A 19429-nucleotide genomic window follows, 5' to 3' on the forward strand; every position below is an offset into this window, starting at 1 on the left:
CCACTATGCTAACAAAAATAGATTTCAATTTTATATTAATTAGCATAAGTAAAACCTAAACAGGGAGGTTAATTGACAACGTATGCTGCTTAAGAGCAGTTTACAAATTAGAATGAGATGTTGTGCAGCAAATTATCACTGCTAAGCACTGTGTCTATTCAACATTAGTGAATGATCGACACTTGCCTACTGAAACTTAATACTAATTTCAAATGGTATTAAATTGAAGTCTTGCGCAACATGAAGAATTTACTACCTGAAACAAAACAATATTCCTCAGAAATATGAATCTGTTCCTTCTAAATTGGCATTAAAACGTTACTGGACTACATCAGTTATCTATTTTAATATCAATATTCTTCACAATATATTCATATCTCTCAAAGAATACAAATGCTGACCATAATGTCCACATTCATTAGATAGCCAACCAATGCAATGTTTCATTTGTTAGTGGTGGTAGCAAGTTTATCGAGTCTGCTCTTTATTTCCTACTTTCATAGCAAAGCACCAGACCACAAGGACAGGGAATGTGCAGCAAGATCTAAAGGAGCGAACACCAAGCAACTACTGCAACTAAAGTTTTTAATTCATTCATGGGATGTAGGCGTAGCTGGCCAGGCCAGCATTTATTGCCCTTGAGAAGGTGGTGGTGAGCTGCCTTCTTGAACCGCTGCAGTCCATTTTGGGTAGGCATACCCACGGTGATGTTAGGAAGGGAGTTCCAGGATTTTGACCCAGCGACAGTGAAAGAATGGCGATATAGTTCCAAGTCAGGATGGTGTGTGACTTGGAGGGGAACTTGCAGGTGGTGATGTTCCCATGTATTTGCTGCCCTTGTCCTTCTAGTTGCTAGAGGTCGCGGGTTTGGAAGGTGCTGTCTAAGGAGCCTTGGTGCATTGCTGCAGTGCATCTTGTAGATGGTACACACTGCTGTCGCTGTGCGTCGGTGGTGGAGGGAGTGAATGTTTGTAGATGGGGTGCCAATCAAGTGGGCTGCTTTGTCCTGGATGGTGTCGAGTTTCTTGAGTGTTGTTGGTGCTGCACCCATCCAGGCAAGTGGAGAGTATTCCATCACACTCCTGACTTGTGCCTTGTAGATGGTGGACAGGCTTTGGGGAGTCAGGAGGTGAGTTACTCGCCTCAGGATTCCTAGCCTCTGACCTGCTCTTGTAGTCATGGTATTTATATGGCTACTCCAGTTGAGTTTCTGGTCAATGGTAGCCCCTAGGATGTTGATAGTGGGGGATTCAGCGATGGTAATGCCGTTGAATGTCAAGGGGAGATGGTTAAATTCTCTCTTGTTGGAGATGGTCATTGCCTGGCACTTGTGTGGCGCGAATGTTACTTGCAATTTAGCAGCCCAAGCCTGGATATTGTCCAGGTCTTGCTGCATTTCTACACGGACTGCTTCAGTATCTGAGGAGTCACGAATGATGCTGAACATTGTGCAATCATCAGCGAACATAATAAAATGTTACAGGAGCGCTATGAAACCAGATAGCACGGAGTCACATTCGGAGATATTAGGGCAGATGACTAAAAGCTTGGTTGATAATGTAAGTTTTAAGAAGCATCTTAAAAGGATGGAAGTTTGAGGTGAAGCATGAGTAACTACCTCACTTTTCAGTGATTAGTTTTCTTTTTTATTCTTCCATGGGATGTGGGCATCACTGGCAAGGCCAACATTTGTTGCCCGTCCCTGATTGCCCTTGACAACGGAATGGCTTGCTAGATCATTTCAGAAGGCAGGTAAGACTCAACTACATTGCTGTGGGTCCAGAGTCACATGTAGGCCAGACCAGGTAAGGACAGCAGATTTCCTTTCCTAAAGGACATTAGTGAACCAGATAGGTTTTTATGACAATTGACAATAGTTTCATTGCACCATAACTGAGACTAGCCTTCAATTACAGATTTTTAAATTAATTCATTGAATTTATTACTTGAATTGAAATTCCACCAGCTGCTATGGTGAGATTTGGACCCATGTCCCCAGGGTATTAGCCTGGGCTGCTGGATTACTAGACCAGTGACATCGGGCTGGATTTTACCATAGGCGGATGGGACTTCACCACCGACGAAAGGCCGGCAGCGATCACTGTCTCCTGGAGCCTCCTGCTCAATTTTACGCCGCTCCCATGCTACCATCCGACCCGCTGGAGTGGCGTAAAATTCAGCCCATTACCTCGAGGCCACCATCTCCTCTGGGTGGGGAAGAGGTAAAGACAAAACTAAATGTAATTTTATTCTCACCGCTGAATTGAACCAGAAAGTAACTGGTTAAAGATATGCACTGAAAAATCTCAGGAGCCATATACTATACTTGCTACCATAAAGTCACCTTTTCCACACGCATGCCACCAATTTTGTCACTTTTTAATGAAAACATATAGAATTTCAGTTGCTTTCCCTATATTTGTTAAGAATTGACTGCATACGACATTTTAACGAGGGTGGCTGCAATATGTATTTCTTTCCACATTTATACAATTCCTCAATATTTTATCTTGATGGAATGGAGACAAATCAAACTCACCAAAGATTTTAAAAACAAGGCAGCAGCATGAATTTGAGACGTTAACAAAAAAGATGCAGAAATAAAGTGTTACTGATAGTTCCAATATTTGCTTTCACAAAATTGCATAACAATTTCAGCCAGGTTTGTGCCAAGTGGCTGAAATGCACTACACTTCAATGAAAAATACAAATTACAATAACTTGCTTAGTTATACAAGCATATTCAATCCCAATTCCAAGCCATTCGGTGGTAAGAGTGCATTTAAATAAAAAGTGAGTGATATATAATTGTTATCTTGCAAAGTACAGTGCATGTACAAGAAAAGATAACTGGAGTCTAGGTTAGTGGATGCAGGTTAGATACAATTGAATAGCATCACCTAATAAATTCAAGCATGATTGTTGATTGTCTATGACTAAAATTAGCTGATGGCTTGAATGTTTGCATTATTGTATTTTTGAGTGTGTTGGAAGTCCCAAAAGACAATGAAAAACATTTTAAACTATTTTCCATCAAGGTTATATGAGCTTAATTGGACACATGGCAAAGTAATCAGAAGACGTTAGAAGGTTTTAACCAAAACTTTGTAAGTTCTATTTTGTTGTATTGATCAAGAGCTCCAATGCAAATATAGATGTGATTGCCATATTCAGGGTTGACTAAAAAATATTGTCAACTTACAATGTATTGTAACTTACAATACACACCACAGACAATATATTGAAGGTAGATGGGTAAATAGATAGATAATATCCTTGAATGTGCAGTTAAAAAGGTTATTTAAAAAAGAGAAACTATTAACACTGGATTCTTGCTCACCAAAAAATATCAAAATACACATCATCCAACACAAAATTAAACTGTAATTGATAGATTTTTGGAAGGCAAAGGTATTTAGAGTTATAGTACCAGGGTGGGTAGAGAGAGTTAAGGTACAGATCAGCTTTGATCTAAATGAATGGTGGAACATGCTCGAGGGGCTGTTTACTTGTACCACAATCTAACATAATAAAACCTCCCAAGTGCTCCATAAGAGTGTTGCCGAACAAAACCTGATACCAAATGACAAAAGGAGATATTAGCACAGATGATGTCTTAAAAGGAAGAGAGAGAAATGAAAAGAAGGGGAGAGATTTAGGGAGGGAATTCCAGAGCATAGGGCTCAGAGTGCTGATAGCATAGCCACCAAGGGTGGAGCAATTCAAATCGGGGTGCTCAAGAGACTGGAATTAGAGGAGTGCAGATACCAGAGGGTTATAGGGCTGGAGGAGATTACAGACATAGGGAGGGACCAGGCAATGGAGGGATTTGAAAACACGGGATGAGAACTTTAAAATTGAGGCATTGCTTAACCGTGAGCCAATTAGAGTTTTGGATGATTAGAGAGGGGAGGAATGTGGGAGGTCATCTAGGAGTGCATTGGAATAGTCAAGTCTAGAGCTAACAAAGGCATTGATGAGGATCACAACAGAGTGGCTGAGGCAGGGATGGAGGCATTAGAGTTGGACGCAGACGGTCTTAGTGATGGCATAGATGTGTGGTTGGAAGCTCATCTTGGGGTTAAATATGACACCAAGGTTGCGTGCGAACTGTCCTGTTCAGCCTCAAACAGTTGCCAGCGAGAGGGATGGAGTTTGGGGTGAGGGAATGGAATTTATGGCGGGGACCAAAGACAATGGCTTTGGTCTTTCCTAGCCAGGAAGGATCTAAAGGGAGAGCTAAGAAGAGCAAGGAGAGGACACGAGAAGTCATTGGCGGATAGGATCAAGGAAAACCCTAAGGCTTTCTATAGGTATATCAGGAATAAAAGAATGACTAGAGTTAGATTAGGGCCAATCAAGGATAGTAGTGGGAAGTTGTGTGTGGAATCAGAGGAGATAGGGGAAGCGATAAATGAATATTTTTCGTCAGTATTTACAGTAGAGAAAGAAAATGTTGTCGAGGAGAATACTGAGATTCAGACTACTAGGCTAGATGGGATTGAGGTTCACAAGGAGGAGGTGTTAGCAATTTTGGAAAGTGTGAAAATAGATAAGTCCCCTGGGCCAGATGGGATTTATCCTAGGATTCTCTGGGAAGCCAGGGAGGAGATTGTCCTTGATCTTTATGTCGTCATTGTCGACAGGAATAGTGCCGGAAGACTGGAGGATAGCAAATGTTGTCCCCTTGTTCAAGAAGGGGAGTAGAGACAGCCCTGGTAACTATAGACCTGTGAGCCTTACTTCGGTTGTGGGTAAAATGTTGGAAAAGGTTATAAGAGACAGGATTTATAATCATCTTGAAAAGAATAAGTTCATTAGCGATAGTCAGCACGGTTTTGTGAAGGGTAGGTCATGCCTCACAAACCTTAGAGTTTTTTGAGAAGGTGACCAAACAGGTGGATGAGGGTAAAGCAGTGGATGTGGTGTATATGGATTTCAGTAAGGCGTTTGATAAGGTTCCCCACGGTAGGCTATTGCAGAAAATACGGAAGTATGGGGTTGAAGGTGATTTAGAGCTTTGGATCAGAAATTGGCTAGCTGAAAGACAGAGGGTGGTGGTTGATGGCAAATGTTCATCCTGGAGTTTAGTTACTGGTGGTGTACCGCAAGGATCTGTTTTGGGGCCACTGCTGTTTGTCATTTTTATAAATGACCTGGAAGAGGGTGTAGAAGGGTGGGTTAGTAAATCTGCGGATGACACGAAGGTCGGTGGAGTTGTGGATAGTGCCGAAGGATGTTGTAGGGTACAGAGGGACATAGATAGGCTGCAGAGCTGGGCTGAGAGATGACAAATGGAGTTTAATGCGGAAAAGTGTGAGGTGATTCACTTTGGAAGGAGTAACAGGAATGCAGAGTACTGGGCTAATGGGAAGATTCTTGGTAGTGTAGATGAACAGAGAGATCTTGGTGTCCAGGTACATAAATCCCTGAAAGTTGCTACCCAGGTTAATAGGGCTGTTAAGAAGGCATATGGTGTGTTAGCTTTTATTAGTAGGGGGATCGAGTTTCGGAGCCACGAGGTCATGCTGCAGCTGTACAAAACTCTGGTGAGACCGCACCTGGAGTATTGCGTGCAGTTCTGGTCACCGCATTATAGGAAGGATGTGGAAGCTATGGAAAGGGTGCAGAGGAGATTTACTAGGATGTTGCCTGGTATGGAGGGAAGGTCTTACGAGGAAAGGCTGAGGGACTTGAGGTTGTTTTCGTTGGAGAGAAGGAGGAGGAGAGATGACTTAATAGAGACATATAAGATAATCAGAGGGTTAAATAGGGTGGATAGTGAGAGTCTTTTTCCTCGGATGGTGATGGCAAACACGAGGGGACATAGCTTTAAGTTGAGGGGTGATAGATATAGGACAGATGTCAGAGGTAGTTTCTTTACGCAGAGAGTAGTAGGGGCGTGGAACGCCCTGCCTGCAACAGTAGTAGACTCGCCAACTTTAAGGGCATTTAAGTGGTCATTGGATAGACATATGGATGAAAATGGAATAGTGTAAGTCAGATGGTTTCACAGGTCGGCGCAACATTGAGGGCCGAAGGGCCTGTACTGCGCTGTAATGTTCTAATTCTAATATTTAGTTGGAGAAAAATTCTGCCCATCCAGTACTGGATGTCAGACAAGGAGTGCAATAATTTAGAGATAGCAGAGGGGTCGAGAGCGGTGAGGTAGAGCTAGGTGTCATCAGTGTACATGTGGAAACTGAGGCTGTGTTTTCAGATGATGTCACCAAGGGGTAGCATGTCGATGAGAAGTAAGAGGGAGCCAATGATAGATTCCTGGGGACACCAGAAGTAACTGTGCATGAGTGAGAAGAGTAACCACTGCAGGTGATTAGCTACAAAATGATAGATAAGAATGGAACCAGGCAAATGCAGCTCCACCCAGCTGTACGACGGTGGAGAGGCATTGGAGGAGGATGGTGTGGTCAATCGTGTCAAAGGCCGAAGACAGGTCAAGAAGAATGAGGCGGAATAGCCTACCTTTTCACAGTCACACAGGACGTAATTTGTGACTTTGATGAGTGCCATTTTGCTACTGAGGTAAGGGTGGAAACCTGATTGGAGAGATTCAAAAATGGAGCTCTGGGAAAGATGAGAGCATGTTCAAGGATTCTGGATAGTAAAGGGAGCTTGGATATGGAGCAATAGTTTGCAAAGGCGTAGAGGTCAAAGGTTTGTTTTTAAGGGGAGGAGTGATGATGCCAGATTTGAAGGAGAGGGGAGAGCACCTGAGGAGAGGGAACCATAACAATATCAGCCAACATGGGATCCAGGAAGGGAGGTCACATGGTCAGCAGTTTAGTGACAATAGGGTCAAGAGATAGGGAGGTAGGTCTCAAGAACAAGATGTTCGCAAAGAGGACATGAGGGGAGACTGGAGAGCAACTAGAGAAAGATACACCCATGTAAATAGTTTAGGTTCTATTCTCTCAATTTTTTTTTTACCTTTGATACCAATTTTTATTTGTGAAAAGCATTGCATAATCCACAGTAGAATTTTTAAAAAATTAAAGTAGATAAAGGAGTTTGGGATTTTGAAATGACTCAAGGAGCAATTATACTCCCACTTCCACATTTTAAAGCCCCGAAGTTTGAGAATAGCCAGTCTAAATACTACAAATACTAGCGTTAGATGTCAGGTTGGTGTAAAGTTGTCAAATATTCGTATTTAATTAGCACTAAACTATCAGATTATAAGTCTAAAAAGTCCCCACTGCAGTCTGTACACTGAATGTACATTTTCTCAGAATAGTGAATGATTTGACTCAAAGAACTACCAACAGATAATCAAAGTCGAAATAGCTACACTGAGGTAGTTCAATAGATGATACCAAAAACCCCAAAATCTTGCCATACATATACAAAATGAAGAATACCTTCAATCTAATTTTAATAACTAAATTCCATACCAACACAATCAAAATGATTTGGAGAGAAATCATTTATGTTGTAGTGTTGCTTGGAGGGCCTATAGTTTGATATCCATGACCTCAAAATGTTACATCAAGAGGAGGAGCAAGCCTAGTTACACTTCCATGGACAGGTCACTTTTTAAAAAAAAAAGTAGATCCTCACTAAATATGTTGGCAAATATCAATCTGGATGTCTAAAAATTTTTCATAGTCACTGAATGAGAATTTAGTTTTCTTGATGGTATATCTTCCAGCAGTACACCTGCAGATACTTGCCCAATTTGATGGCTATCATTTTGGTGTTAACCAGGCAATTTGGAGGACTTAACTCCCCCTGCAGCCATTCCTTGAATAATGAATTAAACAACCTACTTGGCAGGCAGTGAAACAAATATCACTTGCTGGCATAAAAATAAGCCTCAATGAACTAAAGGTGTTTCTGATAATTTGAGAAATCATATTCATATGGATGGGTTAATGATCATAAAACATCAATAACAAGAAGAAGATGGTAGTTATCAGCTGCCGTCAGTATAAGAATGCAAAAACAAACACTTGCCTCTCCACAAAACTTATAGGTCTGGATTTTGTGGACAGCAGCAAAGTGATGGCACTTGCCAGTGACCTCAAAGCAAGCTGCCCATCCTGGTGCCTGTTATAGAGAATCTCTGCTGTCCAGCACCAGTGAGGCCATGAAACAGGCTAAGTAGCCAATCACAATGACGAATTCTCACAGACAATAAACCAAGAAATAACAGGCAGTTTTTAAAATCATTCAATTTTTATAACTAACAGAAAACAAAATAAATATGGGGACATATACATTGGATTATGGTAGCAACTGTAATGTCAAACAATATTTTTAATAAAACAATTTTAAAAATCAATGGCATCATAGAATGGATGAAAATTGGCATTCCACAATTATAAAATTAATTTTTCAGGGCCAGAGAGTTTTCTCATCAGTGACAATGACTTGGTATAGAACGTTAGAAATCCAGTTACATTTCATTCAACTGAGTGTAACTTTTTCAAGGCTTTTCAAAGTGACAATAGCAGCATTGGAAGTTCACATCAATTCAGTGATTTCTAGATGATTTCCATCAGTGAGAACTTCAACCTGTGGAGCATCAGGGAAACCACTGACAGCAACTCCTGGATTTTGGCAGTTAATCATCCATGTGCAGATGGCAGACATTGCTGCATGTTTCACAGAGTAATGATAGCGAATGCTGACAGCTTTGCTGTCATTATATCCACAAAAGCTGGGCCATAACCTTTAGGGGTTTCAAGGCAATAATTCAGCCTCAGCTGATAAAATGTGATGCCAAGAATTGGACACAATGCAACAGACTTTGGAGAGGGTCCAGCAAAGGTCGAATAGAAATGGTTCTGGGGTGAGGGATTAAATTGTTGCGCGGATACACTGAAGAAGCAGGGGTTATTCTCCTTACAGCAGAGAAGGCCAAGAGGAGATTTGATAGAGGTGCTTAAAATCATGAAGGGTTTAGACAGAATAAGTAAAGAGAAACTGTTTCCAATGGTTGAATACTTGATAATCAGAGGGCACAGATTTAAGGTGATTAGCAAGGACCCAGAAGTGACCTGAAGAAAAACTTTATGCAATGAGTGGCAAGAATTTAGATTGCACTGCCTGATAGTATATTCTATGATTAATCAAATTTTAAAAAATGACTCAAGCCATTCGGAATATCAGAACAGTGCCTTCAAATTATTGCTGCATATCCATTTTAAAATTGGAATATTCAACAGTGCCTGAAATTGAGCTACAGTATGTAAGTTAGGAAATTTGACATTTATGTTTTTGATAGAAATACACTGAATAAATTAATCCTTTCCTCTTCCACCCTTACATACTTGAAGAGTTGTGGTATCAAGTTAAAAACTTGACTGGCATGTATTCAAAAGCCCTGTTGAACCACAAGTTTATTGGCCAGTCTGTGACTCTCAAGTGGTTAATGCATCATTTGTTTCAGGCACTGTTGTGCTAAATATATGAACATACGAATTAGGAGCAGGAGTAGGCCACTCGGCCTCTCGAGCCTGCTCCGCCATTCAATAAGTTTATGGTTAAACGGATTACTCCACATTTCCACCTACCCCCGATAGCCTATCACCCCCTTGCTTAGCAAGAATCTATTTGCCCATGTCTTAGCAGGTTTACACCTCCAAACAGCTGAGGGGGCAGGTTGCAGCTACATTGACCCACAGTTTTGTTTTAAATTTAACTCTAAAGTACTTTCCAAAATATTTTTCCCCCCACCAGCTAAGGTTAAGAAAAGACTCCCAATTCCTCTTAGCTACTGAGCCATAGTAATTCAAAAGTTTGCTATATTTGTTTACTTTTGGAGCCATCAGTCAAGCATGGCAGCGAGACCAGGACTACAGGCTCCAGTCTGACAGCAGCCTGTGATCCCAGTCACACACCCACATGTTTGATGGACAGTTCTAAAAGTAAACAAACTTTACTGTCTTGGGGCTTTGGAGAAATGTGTTTAAAAATGAAATAAGTTGAGACATTGTGGTTTTAAAGTCAATATCTACAGCTAATAAAATAATTTTTTTTCTGAGTGCTGGAGAAGAAAGACTGTCTGTAAAGAACTAAAGATTATTTTACTCCTCCTCCTAAATTGATTTCAAGAACAATAAATTTCTTACAAAACAAAGGTGTTCTATTTCTAAAATAATGTTTCTGACTGTGGTGTACCTTCACTGATCAAAGCTAACCCTGCACTCTTGTATCGCAGACTGTCCATTAATGACTTTTAGTTGCATAAAGGCCCCAGATTGTGTTCATGCCCTATTCAAGAGCAGAGAAGTGCCGACATGCCATTTGACTGCAATGGCATATATGGTTATGATTGGGTCTGAATTCTGAACTAAACAGTGAAATCAAGCAAATTGGAAATGGGTTAATTCCACTGAAGTTTAATTGCGATCCTACTTGAATAGCGCATGAAGTTTGACATAAATTCGAATGCCACACACTATTGCGGATATGGTTCTAAATACTTCGATTTCAGTCTTCAAGGGCCTTTTTCGGCTGCTTGAATTAGAATTTTCAGAAATCTTGCCTGACATTCTTGTATACATTTGATATGTTCACTTTACCCTGATAGTCTCAGTGCCCAACCTGGCCACTTAGCTTGGTGTCCTGGGGGCTTGTATTTTCCCCCTATTGGACTTCAGATTTGAGTCATATGAATTTCAGTAGAGCCAAAACTAATTGCTCACCTTAGTTACCCAGAGCTTTCTGAATGAGATATTAACAGATTAACGAGCATAGCTGAAGTATTCAAACAAGATTACAACGGTCAGTCCCCATACTGTTCAAATGTTGGAATACAACAGGAACTTGAAATCCTTTGGAGGGTCATTATTCCAGGTGTCAAATATTGGATAGAAGGGATGTCCAAGCTTCTTGTCTTTCGGAGCCACTTAGGTGCATACCATGGAAGCCACTGGCCACATTTAAAGTAAATATTCCCATTAACTTGCATATATCTCAAACTGTAGATGCCAACATTCTGTTCTGATTTAGGATGTATCCACCAATTGAAACTGGATTAAAAACAGTCCTTTCCAAATCTCAAATAGCACGAAAAGCTAGTCAGAAATATGAGAACCAATAGAAAGCAAGTAGAACCATAGAAAAATTACAGCACAGAAGGAGGCCATTCAGCCCATCGTGTCCGTGCCAACTGAAAAAAAACTAGCCGCCCAAACTAATCCCACCTTCCAGCACCTGGTCTATAGCCTTGCCAGTTACAGCACTTCAGGTCTATATCCAGGAACCTTACAAAAGAATTGAGGGTTTCTGCCTCCACCACTGTCCCTGGCAGCGAATTCCAGACACCCACCACCCTCTGGGTGAAAAAGTTGCCTGGTCTGTTGGATCTATGTTGCACACTGGCCATAACTTGGAAACATGTGTTTTGGGTTGACTCATTCTCCTAAAGTGGCCAACTTGTCATCTACTCCTACTATTTTGCAAAATAAAACAAGAAATTCTGTGTGCTTGTAGGAGATGAATATGGAAGAGGAAAAATCTGCTCCCAAACCACTGACAAGGATCATTGAAACTGTGTTCTCATGATTAGTAGGCTTGTCTCGGTTACAAATATCTTTATAACCTTATTGAAGAAAGCTAATAACATGGTTATATATAGTCTAAGAAAGCAATTTAAAATTGGATACATAGTTTTTTTTGGTGCATCCCAGAAATTCTCCTCAGGTGCCGATATGCTTCCAAAGTATTTGCGATGCTGATTAACTGTGCCACTTGGCAGTTTCTTACACGAACATACGAATTAGGAGCAGGAATAGGCCACTTGGCCACTCGAGCCTGCTCTGCCATTCAATAAGTTCATGGCTGAACTGATTACTCCACATTTCCACCTACCCCCGATAACCTTCCACCCCCTTGCTTATCAAGAATCTATCTACTTAAACATATTAAAAGACTCTGCTTCCACAGCCTTTTGAGGAAGAGAATTCCAAAGACTCACGACCCACAGAGAAAAAATTTCTCCTCACCTTGGTCTTAAATGAGCGACCCCTTATTTTTAAACAATGACCCATAGATCGAGATTCTCCCACAAGGGGAAACATCCTTTCCGCATCAGGATCTTATATGTTTCAATCAAGTCGCCTCTTACACTGCTAAATTAAAAAAAATAGAAAATAGGAGTAGGCCATTCGGCCCTTCGAGCCTACTCCTCCATTCATTATGATCATGGCTGATCATCCAACGCAGTAACTATTCCCGCTTTCTCCCCATACCCTTTGACCCCTTTAGACCCAAGAGCAAAATCTAACTCCTTCTTGAAAACATACAATGATTTGGCCTCAACTGCTTTCTGCGGTAGCGAATTCCACAGGCTCACCACTCTCTGGGTGAAGTAATTTCTCCTCATCTCAGTCCTGCAGGGTTTACCCCGTATCCTTCGACTATGACCCCTGGTTCTGGACTCCCCCACCATCAGGAACATCCTTCCTGCATCTACCCTGTCAAGTCCTGTTAGAATTTTATAGGTTTCTATGAGATCCCCCCTCACTCTTCTGAACTCCAGCGAATATAATCCTAACCGACCCAATCTCTCCTCATACGTCAGTCCCGCCATCCCAGAAATCAGTCTGGTAAACCTTCACTGCACTCCCTCTATAGCAAGAACGTCCTTCCTCAGATAAGGAGACCAAAACTGCACACAATATTCCAGGTATAGCCTCACCAAGGCCCTGTATAATTACAGCAAGACATCCCTGCTCCTGTACTCAAATCCTCTCGCTATGAAGGCCAACATACCATTTGCCTTTTTTACTGCCTGTTGCGCCTGCATGCTTACCTTCAGCGACTGGTGTAAGAGAACACCCAGGTCTCGTTGCATATTCCCCTCTCTCAGTTTATAGCCATTCAGAAAGTAATCTGCCTTCCTGTTTTTGCTACCAAAGTGGATAACCTCACATTTATCCACATTATACTGCATCTGCCATGCATTTGCCCACTCACTCAACTTGTCCAAATCACCCTGTATCCTCCTCACAACTCACCCTCCCACCCAGTTTTGCGTCATCTGCAAATTTGGAGATATTACATTTAATTCCCTCATCTAAATCATTAATATATATTGTGAATAGCTGGGGTCCTAGCACCGATCCCTGTGGTACCCCACTAGTCACTGCCTGCCATTCGGAAAATGGCCCATTTATTCCTCCTTTTTGTTTCCTGTCTGCCAACCAATTTTCTATCCATCGCAGTACACTACACCCAATCCCATGTGCTTTAATTTTACACACTAATCTCTTATGTGGAACTTTGTCAAAATTCCAGTGGATACAAGCCTAGCCTGTCCAATCTTTCGTCGCAAGACAGGCCACCCATCTCAGGTATTAGTCTAGTAAACCTTCTCTGTACTACTGCCAACGCATTTACATCCTTCCTTAAATAAGGAGACCAGTACTGTACACAGTAATCCGGATGTGCTTTCACCAATGCCCTGTATAGCTGAAGGATAACCTCCCTACTTTTGTATTCAATTCCCTTTGCGATAAACGATAACATTCTATTAGCTTTCCTAATTACGTGCTGTACCTGCATACTAACCTTTTACAATTCATGCACTAGGACACCCAGATCCCTCTGCACCTCAGAGCTCTGCAATCTCTCACCATTTAAATAATATGCTTTTTTTTATTCTTCCTGCCAAAATGGACAATTTCACATTTTCCCACATTATGCTCTGTTTGCTAGGTCTTTGCCCACTCACTTAAGCCATCTATATCCCTTGTAGCCTCATGTCCCCTTCACAAGTTACTTTCCTACATGTCGTTGTGTCATCAGCAAATTTAGCAACCATACGTTCCCTTCATCCAAGTCATTTATATAAATTGTAAAAAGTTGAGACCCCAGCACAAATCCCTGTGGCACACCACTTGTTGCATCTTGCTAACCAGAAAATGACCCATTTATGCCTACTGTTTCCTGTTAGCTATCCAATCTTCTAGCCATGCCAATATGTTACCCCCTACACCATGAGCTTTTATTTTCTGCAATAACTTTTGATGTGGCACCTTATCAAATGCCTTCTGGAAATCTAAGTACAATACATCTACTGGTTCTCCTTTATTCGTAGCACATGCAACTCCCTCAAAGAACTCCAATAAATTGGTGAAACATGATTTCCCTTCCACAAAACCATGTTGACTCTGCCTGATTACCTTCAATTTTTCTAAATGCCCTACTATAACATCTTTAATAATCGCTTCTAACATTTTCCCTAAGACCGATGTTAAGCCAATTGGCCCGTAGTTTCCTGCTTTCTGTCTCCCCCTTTTTGAATAAAGGAGTTACATTCGCTATTTTCCAATCTAAAGGAACCTTCCCTGAATATAGGGAATTTTGGAAAATTAAAACTAATGCATCAACTATCTCACTAGCCACTTCTTTTAACACCCTAGGATGAAGTCCATCAGGACCCGGGGACTTGTCAGCCCGCAGCTCCAACAATTTGTTCAGTACTACTTCCCTGGTGATTGTAATTTTCTTGAGTTCCTCCCTCCCTTCCATTTCCTGACCTACAGCTAATACTGGGATGTTACTTGTATCCTCAATAGTGAAGACCGATGCAAAACATCTGTTCAATTCATCATTGTAGTGATGAAAATACATATCACTTACCTCGTCTTTTATTTATAAAAAGTATGAACTCTGTTCCATTTACCTTGATTAATGAATTCTTCCATTTTGTCTTTAAAAGGCTGTAGATGTTCTTCTGGTGAAAGGCGGCAGACTTTGTCCATTTCTGTCTCACAAGCTGCAACAAAAAAGGTGAAAAACCCCAATGACTATCAAGTTCAAAAAAGTCATGACTTTTACAACTTACATTTTGAAATGGGAGTGCAGAATTATGGATAGGTTTTGGAAACAACACGCTTGATTTTTCTAACCCACTTTGGTGGGAGTGAAAGAAAAGTCATTGTTAGTTTTAGCTTTACAAGACAAATGCTCTTGGGAATATTCACTCAAAATATGCTTCTTGATATGCATGACACCAATGCACTGATAATTCCTTTAGCCCCAGTGCCAGCTGGTTGCAGAAAAACAAGTCACTCTTTACGTAAAACAATAATGCACTTTTTTTTTTAAATCAACTAGTTTCGGCCTAGAAGTTGAAGATAAAATAGGGATCCTGCATCGACTAGGTGCAGCCAAGAGATTGGTTTCTATAATGAAGCATTTTAACAACTGAATGAGAAACATTATTTTATTCACTAGTTTTCAAGATTGGATGACAAGCTTCTGATTTTGATCATCAAACAATCCAGTGGGTTAGTCAGCATTGAACTTGCTACTGCGAAAGGATTTCATGCAAATAGGATTGACTTCTCAAATGTTACTCATGAGTTTTGGGCTTTTAAACAATTCCAAGACCATTCACAAACGAACAAGTGAAATACACAAGAAAATGGGCCATAATTTGATCCGGCAGGGCATCTAACTACATCTGCTCTTAGTTAGACTTACTTTTGTACGTTTAGGTCTTTTAAGTTTTTGCATGGTAAGTGGTATTGCTGAAAGTGCAAACTGGCAATGTCAGTGAGGGAATCAGGGCATCTGGGACTTGAGTGAAAAAGACAAGCAACTGTGTATCTCCTTAACCAATCAGATTGAAGGATTGTGAAATTCATAGCACCAGGCTGAAAAAGAAAGTGTAAATTAGAGCGGGTGAATTTAATGTCAGATCAGGTAGAGCAAGAGAAATGTAGTACAGGGAAAGAAAGATGGGATTAACAGAGAGTGAGGGTACTTAAGACTGAAATGTGCAACACTTAACTTCCAGCGGCAAGTTTAATTCCTAAATACCACATACCTTAGCGTCATTCAATGCATTTTAAATGGCAAGCCAGACAGAAGAGACTATTTTCAGGAAGCTAATGGTGGTGAGGCGTTACTCGAACAGCAACATTTGGATATTTACATTTAACCACGCATCTGTCCCTTATCTGAAGTTGCTATAGCATTTGTACATAAGTAACAGTGAGTGCCATTAGCCTCAACCATTATTTTGGCAGCAAATTCTGGTCCATTGTGGTCACACAATCGCTACTGATCAAAGTTCAGCTTCAGTGATCTGATGTATGGCTCAATAGCAAAACATTTGAAAGAGTATAAGCATCCATTAAAAAAAGCCTCACTTTCTTCCTCCACCTAGCAAAAAAGTAAATGTACTGCACCAGGTGCAACAAAGAAAACTTAGAAAGACCAGTGATCATAAGCCCATTTTCTCAAGGACTGATTCTGTACTCTGATACCCTCCAATACATTTTTAAAAGCCTTTCTTGTGAGTTTCTGTTATCATTTCTTGGGCTGGTTTCACCACGGGGTGGGGGGGGGGGGGGGGGGTGGAGGGCTCCCCACCATGAGAAGGAGACTAAGGGGCGTAAGTGTATAACAAGTCCTGCCACACTCCATGAACGTCCAGTGCGCTGTGATGAAACAAAATCTCAAATTTGAAAGCACCTTTACATTCGAGGAGCTAACTTATTGAGTCTCTTTATACAGCTTGCAAAATAGCTTCAGTAAATCCCATGAACTCAAGCCCAAGTTTCCCCAGAGAAGTGCAAATATTAGATGCAAAACACCATTAGAGATATTTCAAAATGCCACTACTTTTATCCAAAATAAAAGACAGACTGAAACATAGGGCACAGACCCACCCCTACCAGAACTGTTCACTGACACAAAATGCCAATCTACCTTCGCCCAGATGCTGACAGGCACATCTTCATCCTCAGCACCCCCTGCTTTCAAGAAAACAGGAAATATGGCCACACTCTGAAGTTGAAGTTAATTCTCAGATCTGAGGGATGCAGTGTGCCCATGAGAAAGATGAAATATTGTTCCCGAAGCTTGCGTCATGTTTGGGTGAACAGATACAGAGGCCCATAGATGGCAGGGTACGAATGGGAGTGGTAAGCCAAATGAAGATAGGGGTCACATTTATAGACAGAACAGAGATGGGTCAAAAACCATAGGTCCTAGACTTAAAATCATTGGCAAAAATCTAGAGGCGAGATGAGAATTTTTTTCCCCCCCCACCACTCAGTTGGGATCTGGAACACTATCTGAAAAGGTGGGGAAGCTGATTCCAGACATTATTTTAAGTGAGGATGGTACTTGAGGATGAGGAACAGACAAAAAAAAAGTGTTAGGGACTAAGCATGACTGCTCTTTTAAAGAGACAGCAGTGGTATGATGGGTCAAATGGCCTGCTTCTGTGCTGTAAGTTTCTATGATTTTATGTGGATACCAAACCTGTATTCTGTATCTTGAATATGAAGGAAATCATACAGAAACCCATGAATACAATACAACATACTTAACAGAAGTACTAAACCAAACAAAGTACTGCCGATGCTGGAAAAACTTAGCATTTCCTTTCATCGGGCCTCCAGCATTGATGAAAGATTATTGACCTGAAACATTAACTCGGTTTCTGTCTCCACAGATGCTGCCCGACATGCTGAGTGTTCCCAGCACTTTTTGTTTAAATTACAATATACTAGATTGTAGATGTTGTCATGTAGGCCCCCACCTGCCAAGAATGAGGCATATTAATTTTGCTACATGGACATTAAATTTCAAATTGTTGCTGGATAAAAAGAAAAGGCTTCTTCCAAGGGCTGCCAGACTGGCTGGAAAGATATTTTTGCATATTGACAGATGGTACTTCAATTGAACCCACGATGGACCTTTGATGACCAGGTATTGTGTGTAGAGGAGACATTCCAAGGTCTGCTAGGACAAGACAATCCACAAGGGCCAGGACTTATTAGGCCAGCTAACTGGCAGTTGCAGGTTTATTTTGAAATCGCAATAGAGAATTTGAACTCAGAAAGCTGTTTGCTCCTGGGCTGAGAAGACTTCGCTTCTGCCTGCTCCCATCTTGTTCTCACAGAACTCCAAAACCCACTGAAGACACATGAGCCCCAAGAGAGAAAAGTCTCCTACGCGGAACAAGGTTTAAGAATAATACTGGGCCCCAACGAAAAGCAAGACTACCTACAATCAAGGACTGTACAGTGAACTTGAAGCACAGCAACAAACCCCCTTCAGAGATTGTCTCAAACCTTTTCACTTTATTTTTCTTCAGCTCTTATCTGTCCCTGTTTGCATGTGTGTATCACGCGTGCATGCTAGTGTGGACATGTCATCTATCCATAGGCGTTAACCGAATTAGAATTTAAGTTTAAGTTTCAATAAATTTTACTTTTCTTCTTTAAATCCAAGAAAGCCTGTTTGTGCTCATTTCTTTGCCTTAGAATTGGAAAGCAGTGAACAAGGATTCACCAAGGGGGAGCTCAAAACATGGTGTGTTTAAAAAAATAAAACCCTGTTACAGTAAGACCAGGTGAAGGCTGAGAGGGACCCCGAGACACCTTTCTTACCTGGTCGTAACAATGTAAAGTAGATGTAAACTGCTGTCTGTCATGCAAGAGCATTTGGGTGCCTAGACAATGGCTTGGTTAGAGGGAAATGAGTGCAGTTGTAATGCAAATTGTTTTGCAAAGATTTTAAATAAATCATTTGATCACACTGCATACATGCATGCATGATAAAAGCTACTTCCCGCGAATAAACATTCAAGCATTTGTCCATCACGAACAAAACCTGTTTACTTTTACGAAGAGTCCCCTGACAATGCAGAACATGTGCACAGCGATTATGGATGTCATTAGTGTGTCCAACCATTTTCCACCTTGCTAGTATGAATGCGCGGTCAGCAAACGCAGCCTTTATTAACTGAATGAGTCACAACTCATCGTTCAACAAAGAACATGACGGAATAGATGTCCTCAAGCAAGTTCATTAATGCCCTATTTAAGGTGCACAAGCTTTGCACCTCTAATGCAATTGGAGGGTTAAAATGGGCTGTGTAACTAATCCAATGATTTGTCAGGTGAAGGCATCACCTGCCGCAGCAGTAATGCAATAAAGGCTGAAATTCCCAAATTCACAGAGATTTACTAAATTAACAATGCATAACCAAAAGGAATATTACATTTAAAATTTGAAGGCCGCATAACACAGCTTAGTGTTAGCATTAATGCTCAAAGCCATGAAACGGGGATGCACAGGTTTGATTCATGGTTGAGTGAATTTTCAATCCGAGTCACACCGATTGGATAGGTGCCAAGCAGAGGATGAAATATTTCCCTGCAAAGTTGATCAGTTGGGTGGTGGTGGGGGAAGGTGGAAGAGAAGGAAATGTGTGAATCTCACCTGACAAGCTGTAATGCCCCTTATTCACCAGGTGAAGGTGCCTCATCAGACCCCTTTCCTATCCTGAGTGGCATGAAACAGGACCATATTCTTGCACGTACACTGTTTGGGATCTTCTTCTCACTGCTGCTCTCACATGTGTTCAAGTCTTCAGAAGAAGGAATTTTCCTCCACACAAGATCAGATGGCAGGTTGTTCAACCTTGCCCATC

General features: G+C 41.1%; 1 protein-coding gene across 1 annotated transcript in view; it reads right to left on the reverse strand.

Annotated features, from left to right (window-relative positions):
- Window positions 1-19429, reverse strand: part of LOC137376727 (formin-2-like) — a 411942-nt gene that overhangs the window by 115409 nt on the left and 277104 nt on the right. Inside the window, exon 19 of the mRNA XM_068045702.1 lies at window positions 14657-14749. Coding sequence (XP_067901803.1) covers window positions 14657-14749 — 93 coding nt within the window. The remainder of the gene's footprint in view (window positions 1-14656; window positions 14750-19429) is intronic.

The sequence above is a fragment of the Heterodontus francisci genome, chromosome 13 (assembly GCF_036365525.1).
Source record: "Heterodontus francisci isolate sHetFra1 chromosome 13, sHetFra1.hap1, whole genome shotgun sequence".
Lineage (NCBI taxonomy): Eukaryota > Metazoa > Chordata > Chondrichthyes > Heterodontiformes > Heterodontidae > Heterodontus > Heterodontus francisci.